The sequence below is a fragment of the Paralichthys olivaceus genome, chromosome 20, assembly GCF_024713975.1.
Source record: "Paralichthys olivaceus isolate ysfri-2021 chromosome 20, ASM2471397v2, whole genome shotgun sequence".
Lineage (NCBI taxonomy): Eukaryota > Metazoa > Chordata > Actinopteri > Pleuronectiformes > Paralichthyidae > Paralichthys > Paralichthys olivaceus.
The window spans coordinates 4,649,942-4,671,827 of NC_091112.1; the positions used below are offsets into that span (position 1 = coordinate 4,649,942).

Genomic DNA, 21,886 nt, shown 5'->3' on the forward strand with positions numbered 1-21,886 from the left:
TGCTCTCATCCTTTTAATAATAGCGTGCAGCACAGTGTTAGAGGAAAGGGCCACCTGCGTTCTCATGTGAAAAGCCTGGACAGGGCAATGGGTTATACAGAGATAATACTTTATTATGAATAATACTGTAGTTAAGAACAAATACTCTGTTTACTTGAACTCATTGCAATTCATGTAATTTGCAGTTGCAATGACTATCACTGATATATGGTATAAAACCACAGCTCACAGCTGCACACGACCTGTCCAGCACTAAACAGTAGGAGTCCAAGTAATCGAGTAGCTGGTGAACACATTTAATTATGTAGCAAGTAAAGAGAGCCAGATGTTTTTCTGCAGGACGGAGCCGAACGAGCCAGGTGTAAAACTGTATTAAAAAGCTATTATAGTTTTGCATGGGTGTATGATTAAAAGTGTAAAAGTGTTTGGGAACATTTTGTCTTTTTTCACTGGACACAGATTAAATCACCCAAGTTAAATGGTAAAATTTTGATCACTTGCTCTGACGTAATAAAAGTGATGAATAATCAATAGTAGTCAACAGTGTTTTACGTCCTTAAGTTATTCATTAGGCATAAACTTTGAAAACTGGACAAGAATATATATTTTCCTATTTTAGATGTTTCTCATTCACATTACTCAAACAAGAGCTAATTGTGTTTTTGCATGGGACTATTTTCAAACGAGGATTAATACATATGTGCTGTTCCAGTGGGTATTTGCAGCAGCAGGATTACGTTCGGCTTAGATTAAAATATATTTATATTGCAATAAAAATAATACACAACTCAATAAACTGAGTGGTTCATTTAAATGTTGTTTTTAGTGGAGAACAGAGCGCACACATACGCTAAGGCCCAATAATCCAACAGTGAAACCACAGTTATATCTGCTGGATCTGCACCAAATTGCTCAAACTTACTTTAGGTATCAGTCCCACAAAAAAGCCAGATTTGTTTTTGGATCTGTCTCAAAATTTAACGATTTCCTTAATGACCCGTTTTCCCATTTTTCCCGTAAGTTTCGTGGGAATCAATGCAGTAGTTCCTGCAAACAAACAAACAAACAAATAAATAATGTGACAGAGTGAAAACATTACCTCCTGGTGGAACTAAAGACTGTAATCTGTATCAGGCTTTGGCCACACTTAAATAATTGGACATATGCCTTAAAAGTGACCCGTAGATTTCGCTGTACGTTGCTCGTGGTGCAGAAAGTCTTTGAAAGCCCGGAGCTAGAAACTGCCCCTGCTCCCCCTCACGAAGCGGCTTGAGCCCAGTGGAATGTGCTGTATGGCTTTCTATGTCAGACGGCCGTTTGTTTTGGAATAAGAGACGATATGAATCTGAGCTGAAAGCTCCCACATGCTCGGCTTGTGCTCAGGTTGGTGAGGGGGGCCTTTCACCTACCGAGGCAATGTGATCTAATCTTGAGGGAGGAGGGGGTAAATGAAAAGGGTCAGAGGGGGTGGGAGGAATTTTCCAGAGGATACTGTACAGTGTTGAGTTTAGTCAAATTAGTGTCCCTCTATTAAATCCTTTTTTAACTTATTTGAGTGAAGTCATGCTTTGTTGACTTGTATTCTTTAACTTATTCAGAGAGAAATGATTGCGATGATATCAATGTGTCATATCCCAAATTTTCCAAAAATCCATTTCCAATGAATTTCACGTGACTGAGAACATTGGCGCGTCCGGACTGTCTCATTTCAAAGGCTCCCTCAAATGTGTCCGACAAATTTCATCCCAGAGTTACGAAGCCTCTAACACTTTATTGAGCTTCAGGTGACAAACTGTTTTTCAAATAGATAATGTCTTACACGGTTTTTAAAGTAAGTAATGGTTTACGTGTTAAAAAAACAAGCGGCAGTGAAACTTTCTCGTCGCGTCCAACTGCAGCTCTGTTAATAGGCGACAGGGGTAAGATCGGGACAAGCTGGTGTCACAAATCACAGACATCCTCGGTAGACCAACTTTCGTGATCTACGCGGGACACGGCTAACGTAACATTACTGGCTCACTTCACTGATAGGTCAAGAATGCATGCAATAAGTCAAGCTGATAGTGAGCACCCTCTGCTGGATCACAAGGCGTAGGAGGGTCATTATCGTCCAAATAAGAACTTCCCCTCCCCAACGTTAGAATGAATGATTCAATTCCGAATCAAAAAGTGACCTAGCGCCAAATGACAACATACATTCTCTCAAGGTTGAGATGTGACAAGATTATAGAGAGAAACTCAACTGAGGAAACTTGTTCTGAACGGGACGGAAACCACTGAATTAAAAAGTGGAAGCTCAGGTGCTTAAGTGAGGAGGCAAGTAGAAGTGTAAGCCATAAAAGTCGACTCCAGACGACAGCTCTCATTTTATCTTAGTCTCACTCTTTTCCACATTACCTCTCTGTCTTTGCCCCCCCACTCTCACACACACACACACACACACACACACACACACGTACACACACGTACCACAACTCAGCTGGAGTAGCTCCAGACCTCAAGGGCTCAGGGAGAGTTTGATTTGTGTTGACTTCCGGCAGGAACTCCCCCTCTCCCCAGCCCGCAGCTCAAAGACTATCAATTAGTTCCTTATTATGATCCCTGGGAGGGCAATAAAAGTTAGAGTGGGTTCAAAGAGCACAAAGGCACACACACAAACACACACACACACACACACACACACACACACACACACACACACACACACACACACACACAAACTAACCTTTTTTAGCCTGTAAGAGTTACAGTCTGACATCTTGACTCCTGGAGGTGGCTGTTTCGGCCTGTTCTTCCAATTTACATTTTCCAAACAATGCTCACCACCCACACACAGACACACACACACACACACACACACACAGACACACACACAGACACACACACACACACACACTGTCTTTATTTTCCTTCCAGCAGTTTGTTCAGTCATCAGCAGGTGTTGGACAAATTGAATGTTTGGTAGTTGCCAGCTCCTCCTGTCTCTAATAACAAACACCGTCACAAATCCAGCTGTTACTCATGCACCGACCATGAAGCCGAATTCACCAGTTTGTCATCATGAGTGGCCGCCAAACCAAACTCTCCCCCGACTAGGCTTCTTCTGTCACTCCTCTCCAGCTGCTCACTTATACTACTACACATCAGGGAGGCTATTGTTCATTTCCTATCCGCCTCCCTGTCACAATAGAGTTGCATAGCAGGAGAAAGTTTCCTTAAAATCACATTTTAAGGATTTCTCCTCAACAGAGACAAAGATCTCCAGGATAATCAAAGACGTTTTCACATCTGGAAGCTTGAACAATGGCCCAAACCAAGGTTCATGTCTTTGTTGCTTGGTTTACATTTAATCCAGTTAGTTTGGGTTTCTCCTTGGGTTAGGGTTGTGGATGTTTGTCAGTTTGGCTTGTAGCAGTCTTTCTGTTTGAATTTATAAAATGCATGAACCAGTTCATTTCATTAATTTTCGTTGGCACTGCAGTACTCAACATTTGTTTGAATGCATCAAATGAAAGTCTTGGAGATGCAGACAGCAGAAGATCCTACGAGCCTGGGCAACGCTGCGTCTTTCTCCCTTTCTATTCTTTATCGTTTCAACTTGTCGCAACTTGTTGGTCAGATTGCAAATCTTGGTCAGTTGGTCTGGAACAGCGTCCGAGGCATCTTTAACACCTGTGAGTTTGGTTTGGTCTAAACTGAAAAGGCGGAAAGTCCAGCCTCAGGGATATTATGTGCATCAATTATATGATATTATTCCAGCTTTCTGAGAAAATGTCTTGTTTTTGTCTGTTATGGTAAATTGCTCTAAATTACTGTGATGAGGAAGCCAGTCAGATGTGCAAAATCAGAGCTGTTGCGGTATCAAGAAAACTCAAAATACCACACATGCCTGCTAAATTAAGCGTTAACCTTTACCAGGAATCTGAAAGGAAATAGATTTAGTAAATGTATTATCAGGTCTAACAACACCTCTCAGCCTTCGCCCGCTCTTTCCTTCTGTTTTCCGAGGGTCCTGTCTGTTGTGCAGTGATAAAGCCTGTGTCATGGAGGAGGCAGTGGGGGGGGGGGGGCACATGTGGAGGGAGTCTGGTTTGTCCACAGCAGATTGATACAGGTTGCCTGCCACACTGTGTTGCTCCGCCGAGTAGAACAGATAAAGTGAAAGAGAGCAGGCTTCTCTGTCACCTTTACTTTGTTGATTAGAAAAAAAAAACATTTAATTCACAGCACAGAACAAAGACGATACACATACATTGGTAAATGCTAACATTGACCTGTGCTAATGTTTATATTTTGCCTGAAAAGTTAGTTAATTAATAACTTAATCATTAATCCAACCGTTGCTTATTAGTCTTCTCACCTAATCCATTTGCTTCAGCGCTGTCTCACCAGTGTAGCGTCACTGGCTAAAGCAGTGTGCAACAAAAGAGTGAAAGTGTGTTGAATTAAATATAAGGAAAGAGGAGGCACGTTTGTAAGTGCTGCAGATATTCCGATGAATTATAGAGAAGTTACGTTTGTAAAGCACAAAGCTTTATACCTGGCAGAGGGACTGTGCTTAGAAAGCAGCGACGGATGCTGTTTCTCTCCGCTGTGGTTTTTTTTTGTTTGCTGTTCTCTACGCTCCTTGCAGTTCTGAGGCAGACTCCAGGAACTGGTTAAGAACCAGAGAGCGCAGCAGACCGACGGAGGAGGATCTGAGACGCTGTCTGTCTACTGGCCCCTGTGCACTTGTTTTCCACTCTTTCTTCCCTCTGAAGTCGGTGTTATGATGTGTTTCTGTGTATTCCTCTCACGCCTTTGAGATGTGAGAGCTGGATTTGGGGTCTGTGTGTCTGTGTTGGCACATGTGCGTGTCCCATGGGTGCTTTCATGGATACGCAGATGTTCAAGTGTGTGTGTGTGTGTGTGTGTGCGTGCATTCCTTTGAGGAACACTTTTTTTCCCCCCCTCTGGCCTTACTTGGAGATGAGCTAATATTTGTTGAGTTCGAAGTGAGCGCAGTGTGTCAACAGTAGAAAGTCTGGGGCCCTGGGTTGGCTCAGATGACTCCATTTCCCTCCGTATGTATCTCATCATCCCTTCTGTCCATCTCTTATAGAAAGGAGAGAGCGACACAAATATTGCCTTCGCAGACTCTCAGATAGTGAAAGCACATACAGGCCTGGTGCCTTTCAAGCCCCGCTAGGCATGGACATGGTGATTTTGACAGGCTTTTAGCACAGCAACCTCCAGGCCACAGGGTTGTCTGCAGCAGTGGCCTCTCTCCCTCCCTCTCTCCCTCCCTCCCTCATCCTCTCTACCCTTTTGTCAACTCTACTCTCTCTTTTATCTCGCACTATCTCCTCTTCAATCCCTCCTTCTCTGTCATCTGAATTTAGTTTTTCAGCTCCTCGCCTCTCCGTCAGATTTTCAGGTCAGACTGACACACACACACAGACGGACGGAGATCGCGGAAGCCGCACTTCCTGCCGGCTTATTAGTTCATTAGCAGGCAGAGAAGCTGGTTACCGTAGCTGCTCTCACAACTAATAGAGGGCACACATAGCAAGTTGCTAGCTCATTATGGCGGCTCTGCTACCTTCTGCCTCGCTTCCAATTGCACTTCCCTTGTCTGTCTTTCTGTTCCTCTCACCATCTGTAAACTCGATCCGACTATTTTGTATGTGCTTGTTAAAAGTGTGTAAATGAGGCCGTCAGTGAAAGTGTGAGAAGTCATGAAACCTCGTGTGAGTGGCTGCTCGAGATGGCACAAAGCTCCACCGGTTAGAGCCGGATAATAAGGGTAAAAATAAGAATTGAAAGTAGATTTGAAAAGTCTCGCTCTACAGTTTGGCTTATGGAATATTTTTGATGATATGAAGGATCAAATATATAAAAGCATATAAACTATAAGGTTTTCTAGCATGAACGATCATTTAGCTCAGTAAATGCATAAATGACGACTTCCAAATCCAAGCCAAAGTGTCTTGATTGCCCCCTGGTGGCTGGCCCTCCCCCTCCTCAATGTACGTGGATTAGACATGGAGCAAACAAAAAAATCAAAATAATAATTTAGCAATTTAGTCAAATAATTTTCGGTAGTTCTTATCGCACCATTAGATTGTGATAAATTTGGTTTTAATTAGTTAGTTGATGCCATAAAAATAGGACCAAATGTCATAATTGTCAGCTGAGACTGGGATTGACTGAGACCATGTGTCTGTGGAACCTTGTTACCATGGCTCCATCCCTGAATCCCAACTACACAGACACCAGCTCCAAATGACGTCTTTGGCACAAGAATTACACATACAGAATTTGTATACAGGATTTTTTTTTTATTATTATACACACAGTTATGTCTTTATTTACTTATGTGTAGGTTTGTGTACAATGAGAGCAGCACACATGTGGTACATTTCTAAATATGTTTGATCCTTGGCCCTCTTTCTTACTCACTTGTCTGTGAACAAAGGCGAAGCCGCTTTGAGCATGTGTGCGTTTTCGTGTGTGTATATTGTACTTCTTACTAAGTGTCACTCAGGGGCTTTGATGTCTGCCTCCCTCTTCCTCTGCTTCTGTGCTTCTCTCTGACGCTCGGTCTTTTTTTAGTCCACTACGAGGTGTTCAGCTCAAAGACTGACACTTGTCAAAGCCGGGCTGGTGGGAAGTTAAGCCTCATTTATGGAGAGCGACTGAATGTGTTTCTTTGATGAACATACTTCCCAGAAAAACCTCCAGCATTTATTCCTGGTTGTCAAAGTGAAGTAAATCATGTTTTTGAATCACTGTGGATTTCTGTGCCCTGATAATGTTTGGTTTACACGTGAGCATATAGAGTAAAACTAGAGCATAATACTGTGATCATAACATACTGTTATTAGTACTACTACATACTGCTGCTATTTCTATGGATTCACTGCTAACCTATTATGAACGAACCTCCACCAACAGTCCCCTTACATTCATTCAATGCTCATAGCTGAGCCAGATCACAAAATCATGATCTCCATCGCAGAAGAATGATGAATAGAAATTTTAAAAAGACAAACAAAATGAAACGTTTTTAATCTGCTTGGTCTGCATTTTTACTTGGATACAGATCCCTGAATTATTCTTTAAACAATTTGTGAAAATGTCAACAATGCCCCGTGCCAGAGCTCTGGATCTGCACCAAATCCGTTCATTTGTACAAAGTTTGCAGAAACACAAATGATTGATTCCTTACTCAATCCACATTATATCGTGTACAAGTCTGGGGTAGTTACAGGTTTTGAGCCTCATTTGTTGCCCTACAGAGGCTGGGAAAAGCCTACATCCCTAGGACAACACATTTAAAGCCACTAGAGCTGAATTTTTATCTGGATATGCACCAAATTGCACACACTCAAATTGTCAAATTGGTGAAATGTTGATGTTAAAGAAGTGATAAAAAGATTCTTAAATATGCACCTTTGTCCATGCTCAATTTAAATGGGTTCTTTCATGGCCCGCGTCCTGTCCATCCACCAAGTTCTGCGTAAAATCTGTTGAGTAGTTTCTGTGAAATCCTGCCGACAAACAGACAGGAGTGAAAACATATCGTCCCTGGTGGAGTTAATTTCCGCAGGTCTTGAAGTTTATTATCTTATGAAATATAACTTTAACTTTCAAGTTTAATGAATGATGTGGAGTGATGTGTGTATTGCTGTATAATAAATGGGAATCGGAATTGTTTTCTCCATGGGAAACCTAACATTGATCGCCTAAAAGAAATAATTACATATTTCCAACTGGATCAATTTAACATGTTCCTCCTTCCCTGAATCTATTCCCCAATCTGTAAGGTTTCTTTCTGCTCTTTAGACCAGAGCTGCCGTGCCGCAGTGAAGTAACCTTGTGGTTTTCGGTGTTCCCTCTGCTTTACTTGTCAGCGGATTGATGTCTGGATCAGCTCAGAGACTGTGATAAGGGCAGAAAGCAGAGACTACCTGTAAATGTCACTGGATTGATAAAAAGAGTTTATCAGGGCCGCTGTGTCTGTGCACACGCATGTGTGGGCCAGCGATGGAGAAAGTCGAGCTTTATCAAGTTTATTCTCCGTGCGCACACACACACTGGCCAGTTTGTGCCTGTGACTCAGATAAAGCCGGTGAAGTTTATCAAGGTCAAACAGACCATTTCCTCCTCTCAGATCTGTCTGGATTTGTTGGGAGTTGCATGGCTTGTACAGTCGGACCTCTGTAATCCAAGTGCTTTGTTTTAACTGTTGAAACATGAAGATTACAGAGGAGACTGCAACCTCAAGCTTGAAATAAACAGAGCCACTCTACACTGCTAGGTCTTCTTTTAGCATACTCTTAACTCGACAGCAAATAAGCAGATTCCCTTAAAATGTCAACATGTTTGAGTATTATAACATATATTTATCTTCTCTTGAATGAAAGTGTTCATATCGTAGCATATCTGCAAACATAGAATACAGCTGTGTCTGTGAAAGGTTGTTTACTGATGATTTTAATCATTATCAGAAACTCTGGGAGCTTGTGATTGGCTTTTTTTCTTTTCTGTGTTCTCATTGGAGAAATAACATCTTTGAAATCTGCATCGAGCCCCAATGGGATTCCAAGCTACATTGTTATCACTCCATTTGCTTGAGTGTGTGTGTGTGTGGTGTCATGGCATGTTCTCAATTCCTCCCACTAATGTGTGCGTATGTGTAATCAATGAATCGATGAATGCTTGCATGCATTTGTAAAACACGTCCACTCATGCATGCGTGTGTGTGTGGCCTCTCTCTCATTAGTGGCCTTTGTCACCATTTGATCTGCGACCTGCCTCCCCTTTGCTCCATTGTGCTGGTATCACCACTGCATGAAGACCTGCGGACCACATGCACCGGTGAATTGGCGGAGTCGAGAGGAGGGGGCGGTTGTGTTCGGAGGAAAACAAGGCAGGAGAGGTTAAGATAAAGTTGCTTTGAACAAATTCTCTCTTTGATCAGGAGGCTCAGCGGTGAAAGGCCTGTAAGTCAGCGGCAGTTGCGAGAGGAGAGATGGAGAAACGTATTGTTGTGTTTCATCTCGCCTCTGTCTTCTCTTCTCTCTCTCTTTCACTCTGTTGTTAGCTGTGTATACTCCCCACTTCTTTGTCATGGAGAGTGCCAGGTCCTTTCTTTCATGGCTCCACAAAAGCACACATATGCACACACACAATGACTCCAAAGCATTACTGAACACACTTAGAATACCGGCTGTAATTAGAAAATGCTGAGGATGGAGCCGGGAAGCAACAGAAGCATTTTCATGTCATTGAACTCGCTCATCGAGAAAGAACCCGAGGATTTTCTGTCCCGGGAAATTGAATATGTTTGGATTTTCGACTGTTTGTTAAACAAACCTGAAGATGCTACTTTGGGTTCTGTGATATTGTGTAACGGATTTTGTGTTGGGATTTATTTATTTATTAAGTTTTAACTTTAATTTTATTCGGCCCAAAGGGAAAACTGCATTCAGGGAAAAAGCAAGACACATGCACGTCAAATGTATAAAATAGAGACCAACTGATAAGGATGTCTGGGTGCTGATACTGACAAGAGAGTAAAAACATACTGATATAACAGCAGAGATTTATTATTTATTTATTATTTTTAAATGGTTAATTGAAGATGTCGTTGTCAAACACTTATGACAAAGAAATGTACTTTTGATATTTTACAGTTTAACCCATAAACTTCATTGTTTATAAATAAACAGGAAACACATATACAAAACATGAATTAAGCAAATAAACTTATGAATTCTAAGCACATCCTTTCTTCAATGTTCCTTCTGTGAAATAAAGGTTGTCAAAAAATGCTGTCATTCACATAAAACCCACAAACCAATATCCAGCTTTAATATTGTGGCTGTTTCTCAGCTGTACTGTACCTGCTGCTTCCAACCAAGGGGGGGGGGAATTCTCATTTGCTCTTTCTCTCAGCCGTCTCACATTTTTTGCACCTATAACAAAAAAAGAACTTATTTCCTGTCGAGCCAATTGATTATTTCCTCCAATCCTGCTTCTCTCAGCCTCAGATTTATCAACTCAACACGCACAGGGCAGTGGAAGCCTGGAAGTGTTGCAGCCAGCTTAATGGGTGACACACACACACACACACACACACACACACACACACACACACACACACACACACACACACACACACACACACACACACACCCATACACAATCTCTTTCTCTCTTTTGTACTTTTTTTCTAAAGCAGGACTATCAGTATAGAAGGGGCCGCACAGCCCACCACTGATTGGTGAATAGGAGTTGAATGGATGTTGCCATGGATGTGTTTATAACTATTCCAGTCACACACACACACACACACACACACACACACTCATCACAACACCTTTAATATTCATGTGTACCATGTACACACACACACACTTATATAACAGCAGTCCTCTGTCGGTATCCAGCGTATTTCTGGTTCTCAGTGTGAAAAGTCTTATTTCCCAGTTTTCCTAGTCTCATTAGAATCTCACCGTGTGACGAGCAGCTTTCTAAACAAACAGGTCTTGTTAAACTGTTCAGCCAGTTACTCCATTAAGCTGGAACACAAACATTCCCACCAGTTGGGTGAGTTGTCTTGGTAACAACGGCAGCGAGGGAGAGACTTAACGCTGTGACTGCTTCATTTGAGAACCACCTAAAATGACTGAAACCATCTTTAGTGTGCATTTTCATTTTTTGGATTGGTGCATGTCCCATCCACTAACATGGAGGAGAATTATGAGCAATTAATGCAGCCTGCCACCAGGGCAGCAATCATGTCACTTTGGCGACACTTTTGGGAGCTGTAATGTCTAAGTACATTGTTGTCGACTAGTGACTAGTAGGCGATTATATCTGTTCATATTCTCATTGAAGAGACGAACACCCAGCTGAACAGTTGTGTTTGCACTAATTCCCTCTTTATGGCAAATTTAGCAAAGATTTGTGCTGCTCGAGTCGCACTTATGATATGAGCTTTGAATTTCTACCCAAGAGTTTTGTATGTTTGCCAATTAAAGAAATAACCAGTAACCGAAGCGGAGAGGGTGTTATTAATAATTTAAAGGCCAGAATTAAAAAAAAAAAAAAAAAGTGGCCACGTTGGATTCATATTTAGCTGAAACTCTGAAATAGAGAGAGTGTTCTACGTGGTGCAGAGAAATGTCTCACACAGACTTGTGTATGTAGAGATATGTAATGGAGGTGACATGAATCCTCAACAGCATTATCTTGTGGTTTTTGCAGATAGCAGAAGCAGCCAAGACGTCCTCTCAGGCTGATGACTTGTACCTGGATGACACAGGCTCAGGAGGTTATTACCCTGAAGATGATGACGACTTTAACTCAGGGTCTGGCTCAGGTGAGACACACACACACACACACACACACACACACACACACACACACACACACACACACAGGCAATTACCTCGAGGTGTGATGACATTCATTTTCGAGTATGCTGTCGGTAAGTTTTATGAACCGAGAAGTTTTTCTTCAGCTGTAGAATAAAGTTGTTCTTACACTTCCTCCCTCCTCTCTCTTCCTTTTTTTTATTTCCCTCCTTCCTCTTCCTCTTCCTCTGCTCATCTTTTCTTTCTTTCATTGCCTCTCTCTTTTTCTCACTCGATTCGAATTGTGATTGCCTTGTCACCCAGGCCGCTGTGGGCAAGTGTGCAAATTTCAGATGTGTTTTTTATTAGCTCCTCTGCTCTGCTTGCTTGAAGCACCTTTGTTTTAAATCGCTCGTTCTTTGGTCAAAAGTAACTCGTCTCCTCGAGGGAGGTGTACAGCCGCAGAGGGAGAAGGTCACGTCAGGTAAAAGGAGGCAGGACAGTGATCAATAGCACTTCCAATACTGTATAACCTATAGCTGTGCTCTGCTGTATTCTTGCTTCTTTAAACTGTAAATCGTGCATTAAAGACAAAGTACTTTGATACTCTGGATATGAAATATTGATCACATATATTTAACCTCTTTGCTCAAGTCATTCTATACTTGAATTAAGCCTCTCAGATATTTTATTTCTTCCTTGTTGAGAAATATTATTTACCTGTCATCCTCTTTTTTTTTTCATCTCCCAGGAGTGGGTGAAGAAGTGGTGAAGGAAACGGTGACTATCAGCATGGTTTATTTCGAGCCCAATGCAGCACAGCCCACCCAGGACTCCACCAAAGATTTCACTCCCAGGGTGGACTCGGCCACCGTCAGAGAAAAGACACGCGACAGCCCGCCCAGGAAACCATTCAGAACAACGGTAAGAGGGGCTGTAATATCGACAGGACGGCAAACAAGAATTGATTTTTGTGTTAAAACTTTTTAAGGAGTTCATTCCCCCGTTCGCAATAATCACGGTGACTCATTTCTAACAACCCTGACTCAACAGAGCGGCACAGCACCTCACCGTATCTTTATCTGACCCAGTATATGTCATCAAATCCCTCGTAATACCAGCAGCTGTGAGGTCGCTTTCAGGACAAAGATCAAGTGCTCACATCAATTCTCAATGTTTTTCGCTCCATTGCAAAATATGCAGGATTACGTCTCCCTCTCAGATCATAATCACAGATTCTGGAGCCGTCCTCGATCTCGCTGCTGGGTCGCGTTCCTGCTCCTACTGTAGCGTACTGGATACTGCATCTGTTTGGGATTAGTCGTCATGGTCTCAACCCCCCTAAGCCGAGCCTACCTGGCCTCGTTCCACTTATTCTCCTCTTTTCTCTGTCACTACAACTCTCTTAGTCAACGGTTGTGGTTCAGTTCCATGTTGGTTCTTTGCATCCTTATGTGTGGGCAGGAAAAGGTCAATATTTTGGGAAATAGACAGAATCTGAATAATAGTAATTACTGTGCAGCTAGTTCGTTTTGCCGTCACTGTGAGATTATCAAGTAACCAGCAGAGATTCCTCAAAGTTTCTGCTCCCGGCCAAAAAATAGTCGGGTACTTACAGTCGTTATCATACCAGGGAGGGATTTAGGGATTAAGCTATAACACCAAAATTATCAAATTCTTCTAAACACACAGACACACACTCAAAACTCTCTGTTTTCCTTCTCCTTACCCAGGCACCAGTGCCAGTTACAGAGGACATGCAGAGGAAAGAGATGACCAGTACGACCAGTGCCCCCAGCTCACCCCAGGAGGCCGTTGAGGTTCACACTGAAAACCTCTTCCAGAGGACAGAGGTGTTGGCAGGTATGTGTCAGACATCATTTCCTCTCTGGAGAACTACTTATAGTTTAGTAAATGGAGTTTCTACATTTACGTCTTTCGTCCACACGTTTGGAAACAATGGAGCAGTCTTATCGATGACGCAGGTTCTCATCAGTCCTAACTTGACCACCTGCAGCGAAGACAAAATACTGTTCCTTGTCTCACTTTAACCCGTGTTATAGTTTGGACCTGTATTATCACTGATACGCAGCTAAAATGTTCATGTGGACGGAGATCGTTCTAGTTTTAAACGTATTAGTGTGGACGTCACCTCAAAGTCACAAGGACACAATTATATGCCTTTAACCCGACTCCAGTTTCTGTTCCCACTGAAGTCTCTTTTTTTAGTTTTGCTTCAGCCTCTCAGTTTTACTCTCCACCAATTGGCACATTGAGGCATTCTGGGAGTTAATCTTTATTTAGCAGTTAGTCTAATTTCTTCTCAAATTCTAATATGTTACAACATCAGATTTTTCCCCTAAAGTCTCTCACCCAGTCCTCTTCTCAAAATAATTACTTCTAATAAACTCTGTCAGAGTCCCTCTTTGGGGCCTTGAAGAATTCACCACAATCGTGGGCGTTTGCTGCTTTGAATACATGAAAAAGGAAATGATTGGAGTCAAAAATCGCAGCGCTCTTTGATGCCGTCCCTCTTTTCTCTGAGTGTCTGAGGCAAGCATTGATTGGCACCTCGCTCGCGCTCTGTTGTGATCTCCATCTGGTGTTGGCAACGCGCTGAAACAACATCAACAAGCACAAATCAGGACACAAATGCGTCACAGCTCTCTCCGATTGATGGGCTCATATCTTTTTTTTTTTTTTTCATTTTATTCTTGGATTGTATTGGAAAATGTGATTGCCAGCGTAAAGTCCTCAGATAATGCCTCCTGAATGGAAATGAAAGTATAATTTGGTCACCTCCACCCTTCCTCTTCTCCACCTCATTCAATTTACCCTTCCTTTTTGCTCATAACCATTAATCTTCATCTCCTGCATGATTCCTATGAAAAATAATTGGCCGTAATCTAATTTTCATTTACTCACTCTGCACTGTGCTACTGCTTCATGGAGCCCAGCAGTTGGGCGGGTGCCAGGATATCTACCCATGATGCCGCGGGGCCAGTCAACATGTGGAAACCTAAAGTGGAGCAGAGGGCAGATCGTAGCACCAGGAGACACCTTAAACAGATTAGGAAGCTATAAAGAACCTCATACAGGCATAATTGGGAGGGAGAGTAAAATAAGCTCATGTGGCGAGTTAGGAGCATTCGTGAGGAGAGTCAGGGTCAAAGCTGGAGGGGGGAATTTCTCGATAAAGCCTCGGTGGATTTAATTCAGATTTCCCTTTATGTTAACCCACTGTTGGCCGATTGGTTCAATGTGTCCGTTACAGAGAGTTAAACCTCAAACGTTCTGTCTTCGTCTCACAGGGTCTGATTCAGAAACTTTAATCCCCCAGATCATTTTAGCCACAGATTAATTTTGAATTGTTTGTTCTGGCAAAAATATGGAATTATAGTTTTTAAAACCAATGTGGAATTCAGAATATCTAATGTGGAAATCAAACGTGCATTATGGGAAGTGTAGTCCTGGTGTCAGTCAATATTTTTAGTCCCGCAATGACATTTATCATTATCGACGTGTTCAGGTACAGGATCCAGTTCTAACTATACTTGACCGACAGTAGTTTGTTTTCCTCTCGCTGGATTTATGTCAGAGATGGAGCCGGTGCTTCTACTTTCCTGCTCTTCAGTCCCAGTCGGCCTTCGCTGATTGGAAAAACAGACCATGTCGAATCAGCCACACTTGGGGCAACACAGCGATGTGTACCAATCAAGGATTGGAGCATTAATATCCTCTTAATGGAACGCTAACTTTCAAACTCACCAGCACATTAGAGGAGGTGAAATGAACCACAGAAAACGACTGACTCTGCTGATTGAGATTGACATTTTAGTAACAGCATTGGTTTCAAAAGTCGCCGCTGACGGTTGCGGTTTGGTTACAGTACATTTAATCCCTAAATTCTGATAATATGCTGTTGCATTGCATTAGTATTCCAATTTATTCCAACAGTAGCAGGAGCTGTGCGTCGCACCCTTGCTCGAAGGTATGTGACAAAAGAGGGAGACCACATAATAATGTAAATACTGATAAATGTTTTAAAGGAGACTTAATGCTCATGTTCAGGTTCATAATTTTTTATTTGGGTGATTTATTTAAAGAGGTTTACAGGCTCTTATGTTCAGGAAACATTGCATTTCTCATTCTATTCATTGCTGCAGCTCCTCTTTTCAGCCTCTGTCTCCCCCCCCCCCCCAGTCTCAGCAGCTTCAGGTTCAGCAGTGTTTTCTGTGGGGGAGAGGAGAACTTTGGACTTTTGAACTTTGCAGAACTTCAACACACACAAAAAAACCTACATAACACACAACCGGAAAGAAAACCTCCAAAGCATCATATGCCTCTTTTAATTAAGTGAACATCAAGAGGATGAATCTGTGTGAGTGAGCGATGAGAAATGTTAATTTTTAAGTTGTAGAGAAGTGCACAGGACAAGGAATCTACCGTAATGTTCTCCTGGCCCTTAAAGTGCTGGATGTCCAAATTATAAGGCTGCACAAGCAGGGCCCGCTACACGAGCCTCTTATTTAGATACTGCAAATACTACAATTAGCCTTTCGGAGGCTAGATCTACCTGAAAGTGCTGCAAAGCCCAGATCATTGCCAGCACTTGTTTTGGTGATAGAAGCTGGTAGGAGTTGAATTTTCTTGGAAAATAAGGTAACTGAACCTTGTTTGTCAGCTTGAAAGAGATGTGCACCTGCTCCACCGTGTCTGGTATCCACGTGAAGCATGACAGGCCGATCCAGCGGGGGGAGTGAACAGAACTGGAGCAGAACATAACAAAGCTTTAATGTCATCAAAAGCCTCTGCTCCGCCCATCAATTTCCTAAAATAAAGGGAGCACATGGATGAAAAAGAAGATGGGGCCACCCATAGAGAGATAGAAGAGCCGCCTCATGGTAAACCATAAAGAGGCAGCTCCGTTTTCAAGTAGCCTGCAATTTAAGGTGTCATTCACGCACAGTAGACTTTACCTCCTGAGCATTGTCAGCTAACATCCCTTTTTGTCTTTGCCTCTCTTAGCTGTTATCGCAGGCGGCGTGATCGGCTTCCTGTTCGCCATCTTCCTCATCCTCCTGCTGGTCTACCGCATGAGGAAGAAGGACGAGGGCAGCTACGACCTGGGAGAGAGAAAACCCTCCGGCGCAGCCTATCAGAAGGCCCCAACCAAGGAGTTTTATGCATAAGGTCCCACCCCCACCTCTCATCACCACATTGACAAATCTCAAGTGACTGTGGGAAAAAAAAAAAAAAAAAAACCTGCAGTCCACAACAACAACAAAAATCTCTTCACACGCAGCAAGAAACGACAACAATTGTTTTCGAAGTTGATTAAGGAAAAATAGCTTAAAGGAAAAGCTTTTGCATAGAGTATTGTAGGTGAGACCTTTTCTTTCTTCTTTTTTTAAAAAATGAAAACCAAGCATTTCTCATTTTATGGCAAATCTCAGTGTATTTAAACATTTTGTGTATTATTTGAAAAGGCTGGAAAAAAATAAATAAAAAAACAGGATCTGTAAAAAGGCGAAGAAGCCGATCGCTTCTGTCGAAGGAGCTGTTTTTAGTCGCTGACTACTTTTAACTGTAGCAGTATGTTATTTGTAAAGAAAAACAATTTAAAAGATAATTGAAAATAATTATCCTGTATCAATCCTACGTTCAGTTTCTTTTCATTTTGTCCTAGCATGTCTGATGTTAATCTCTAAAGGTGTACTACATTAATTTATCTTTTCTCTGATGTTAAAAAAAAATTGCCTTTGTAGTTTTGATGAAGCTTCTTGATCTTCATATTAACGCTGTTAATGGTCAATGTAAATGTTTCTCCCTTCAGGTTACAATGTTTATTATTTGCTCTCACATCCGTTCTTTTTTTTTGTTGTTTTTTTTGTTTGTCAAAAGTGAGCGTTTCATTATGTCTTGTTGAATTGTTCGTCTCTTCTCGGTGTAGCCTTTTCTTTCTTCTCGACAGCGTTTTGATTTTCATAACCAGGAATTGGTCTTTAAAAAAAAGAAAGAAAAAACAATGTGTCAGGGCTCGATGAATAATCACAAACCTTGTTTCTCTTCTTTTCTATTTAAATGCATTCTCTCTCTCTCGCTCTCTCTCTCTGACATTGCACGTTCACTGCTTTTGCTTCCCACTGCCATCCAGCAGCTTTGCGTGTGTCAAGCGTTTTTCGGGTTGAAGTTTTCTCGTCTGTGGCTTGTGGTGTTTTTTCAGCCCATAGCCACCCACGTCCTCAGTTTACTGACTGCACCCAAACTCTGCTAACCCCCCACCCCCCCTTTCCCTCTGTTTACCCTCCCTCACTCCCACCTTCTTTTTAATCAGATTTGAGAAGGGCCCACCTCCCACCATCCTCCATCACCAATCTCTGTTCTCTTAGCTGTATGAAGTCCCCCCCCCCCCGGGCAGCCTGGTGCTATTGTCTGACTCCCAGCGTTGACGGTTTTAGGCCAAAAGCTCTGCTCGTTGAAGGCCTGCTGCTGCTTGGCCACAAACAAGCAAGACTATGGCTGAACCTCCCCACACACATGCAGAGCACATATGGTTTCTCTGCTGTAAACAACCCCAGAACGCCCCCCCACCCACCCTCTACAAATCTAGTTTCTCCGCAGGATTGATAAATAAGGCTGCACAGAAGACTCACATTGAGGACTTTTCTTGGTCCGTGCAGACATTTCAAAAATAGCATAGCGTAGCGTAGCTACACCAATTAAATACAAAAAAATTAAAAACAGGTTAATGTCTTTTCCTTTTTTCTTTAACTTGCTCTGAAGAGACTCGTGTGTTGTGTCCGGCAGGTTTGTGAAGTTGCCTTTTTCAGCTGCACAGTAACGTTAAGTAGATTCAGTAGAATCTGTCACATCGTCTAAACTCCTTACACCACCCACATGCAGCTGTTCGTCCCTCTATCTCTCCATCCCTCGTGTTCCTTCCATCCCCCCCCCCCCCCATGTCTGTTCTCCTTCCTAGTCACAGGACCTAAGGTACTGAACTATTCTGAAAAACCCAAAGACTCACAGTATTTCCACCCACACCTTCTCCCCTCCACCATGGCCACATCATTTTGTTTCCTCATTCTCTCTTTTCACCCCTTTATTGTTTTCTTTCCTCTTTTTCTCTGTATTAGAGATCTGACCTTTGAGTCCAATCGCTTATTAGTATATGAAAAGATATATAAATATATATAAATGTATATTCACAAATGTTTTAAACCTTCAAAGTGCCTACCATTTGGAAATGTACTTGCTCGAGGTGAGCATGTGGCGGGTGTGTACACAAAGGAGGGGTGTAAACGACTTGACTGGCATTCTGTGAGCATGGATGACTGTAATGGTAACTTTTTTTTTAGTCTTACAAAAGCTGACAGTATTGTACCTATAAATTGAAACAACACTACTGAATAAACATTGTGGCCTAATACCAGCTGCTTGTACCATCTTGTTTCATTCTTCTTGTCGACGTCAGGTTTCCAGGTGAAAATGCATCACTAACAGATTTCACAGCAGATAAACTCATTTATTAAGCAAACATGCCAAACTCTGCAGTTTTCTTTGAAATTGTCTCTAATAAACTTTAGATGCTGATTTGCACACAGCCAGGGTCGCAGATGACAGTTTTTATGCTTAGATAGCTGAATGGACCATATCCACATGGAGGCCGTTTCCCTTGACCTCACGCTAAAGGTGCAAATTACGTATAAAGATGGAAGACCTGATGGCTCCCCCAAAGTGAAGCCAAAATATCTCAGTCGCTCTCTGGCTGCAGTATAATGTCGTAAACCTCGCCCTCTCAATGTTCAAAAATCTAAATACACGTCAAATAATCCAAAATGTTAAACAATTCCTTTAAATACAGAATACCACTACTAGTACCATCAATGAATGTGTCGGTCATGCTGCTCTTTTGAGGCACTTACTTTAAATCTTTTCTATTTTTTTTTGAATACCTTTTGAGCAAAGACTCCTCGTGGGATGTGTTACTGAGTGATTTTGTCTTAAAAGTTAAAAGCAGATGCTTTGCATTTAACGGCTCATTAAACAGGCCCACTTTAAAAGTAATGTCTCCAACAACGTGCTCATTTGGCTAATTATTCAAAGGTAAGCTTTTCTTACCATCGTTACCCTAAAGGCCAAAATACCCTACAGCAAACCTGTCCTCGAAAAAAGGGGTATCTGTGTCTATAAATAGAACACAGACCATTTAAAATGTAGGACAGGCTCTAATACTCAACAGCTCTCTTAACATTACTTAAAGTCTAAGGGGATTATCGACGTGCGTAATCTTTGTGTTTTTTTTGTGTTTCACCATATCATAATTTTAGTGCCCTAATCTCATCGTGTTCCAGAGGAAGATTAGAGGAACGGTGAGGCTGACACGAAACTCTCAGGGGGGGAACTTTATTTTCACTGACTTGTTTATTTATCACCGGAAACACGCGATGAAAGAGGAGATGGGATTCCTCCTCAGTCGAGTTGGAGAGCAGTTCATTGAGAATAACATTTCTCTTTTTCACTTTTTGTTCATCAATCAAAGAAACTCAGTGACTATGTTTACGGCAAAATTCCGATGTTAACTCGATTGAGACAATAGTCATAATAAGCTCTCAATTGAATTGTGACATTCCATTGGATTTTTCACAGCCTTTTATGACATCGGCATATGAAATTTTCTACTACTACTACTACAACTCATGTAAACATCTTAATCACAAACATAATGTCTTTTTTAGATTAATGTCAGTATTTGGAATATTGCTGTAAAGAAAGTCAAAGATCTATTTCTTTACGTAGGTGCAGGACATCAGCTCTTTTTTTTTGTGATCTACACTGTGTCGTGACTTTACAAGCTGCCTCATCACAATGGGGTTGTTCATATTCATACCCACACCTCTGCGCAAGTGCTGAAACCACCTTGTGATGTTTTCTTTGAAGACTGAAAGGGAAAGAGGAACTGAACATGCATGCACCAGTGCATATTTCAAATGTGTGTATGTGTGTGTGTGTGTGTTTACATGAGTGTGTATGTATCTAACCCGAGGGGTTAGATCATTGGGGGCACGATAAAGCTACCTCTGGTTTTTGATATGTTGTTTTAAGTGAATACTCCTCTTTCAACTCTTTTCTGAGGAATCGGGTCAGTATGTTCTCGTATGGTATGTGATATTTGCCCTGGGGCAGTTTGTATAAGGCATCCCACCAGGATAGGATCCATTTAGAGGGGTGGTGAAGCAGAGAGCCAATGAGAGAGGCCGTTTATATTGAGGCTGTTGTAGTAACAAACATTTCCCAATCTGTCCTTTCCTCTGTGTGCAGTTCCGTAGCATGTGTTTGCCCTTTTAATCTCAACTTTGTGTCAAAGTGCAACCAGGATTTACGCACTGCTTGTGATGTGTTTAGGTTAATGTAAAGGGTCAGTGTGTGTTTATGCCCCAAGAATGTAAACGTAAACCACTCTTGGATTTTAGATTACTATATAACTTTCTGTTCTTTCACTCTATTCTGTATTTTCCTTTGTCTCCCCCCCCTCCCTTTGTAGCTGCAGAGCTGATTCAATAAAGCTGTCGGCCATCAACTGGCAGTCAGCGCCAAACCATGCAGAAACGCTGCGGAAATGGCGTCCAAGGTAAACAGGCTGTCAGGGCCCATAAGAGCTCATGGCTTGAGACTAAGCCCGGGCCTGACTGGGGTGGACACGTAGGACCTCACTGACCAAAACACAGAGTACAGCAGCGAGGCGAGCAGACAACACTCCACTGGATCAGGCCAAAGCATGAGTCCAAGCATGAGGTCCGCAAATAAACCTGTGATGATTACAGTATGATAATGTGCAACACTTAGTCCAAGCTTCAAGTCCTCAGCATATTTGTGCCTGGTGTTGCTCACGAGCTTCGATCTCACTGCTGCACAGTGAATTACAGATTCGGACAAAGAAACAGTTCTTTACAAATAACGTAACATTACAGTCGACTGGTGACAGAGAAGTGGTGACTCATTGTTTTAAAAGAGGAAACTACACACAACAAATATAGACTGAAGAGCAGAACCCAAAACACATGCTCTCTACGGACACCTGACGTCAAAATGCATGTCCTGACAAAGACTAAAGAAATACTGAACGAAGCACAGCACATTAAACATTTAAGACGTATTAAAAGCAACTTGAAGTACGAGAGAGAAATGTCATATAAATCCATCAAACGGATGTTGAGACATTATAGTCTGGACCAAATTGGTGGACAGACGAAGCAATACGGCCACCAACAGAGACATGCCTTCAAAGTTACTAACGTTAGCTTGGTAAAATGATAAAAACAAGATAATGAGCACAAAGAATACACTAAACTTTAAAAAATAACAGGACAGGAGAAAAATATCGGCTGGGATGGGACAAAGTAAAAAGGGGAATAAAGAGGAAATCTTTGTATTAGCTCGTCACAATAGCTGTGTCCCAATTCAGCAGCAGCTTCTCTCAGAGGCTGCATTTGAAGACCAGCAGCGTCCCAGAAGGAGACGAGGCTGTTTCGTTTCGA

General features: G+C 42.1%; 1 protein-coding gene across 1 annotated transcript in view; it reads left to right on the forward strand.

The window, feature by feature from the left end:
• The window catches only part of sdc2 (syndecan 2), a 42,713-nt gene extending 23,933 nt beyond the window's left edge, over window positions 1–18,780 (forward strand). The window contains exons 2-5 of the mRNA XM_020103771.2: window positions 11,257–11,371; window positions 12,097–12,269; window positions 13,079–13,208; window positions 16,374–18,780. Coding sequence (XP_019959330.1) covers window positions 11,257–11,371; window positions 12,097–12,269; window positions 13,079–13,208; window positions 16,374–16,537 — 582 coding nt within the window. The 3' untranslated portion in view covers window positions 16,538–18,780. The remainder of the gene's footprint in view (window positions 1–11,256; window positions 11,372–12,096; window positions 12,270–13,078; window positions 13,209–16,373) is intronic.
• Window positions 18,781–21,886: the final 3,106 nt, after the last annotated feature.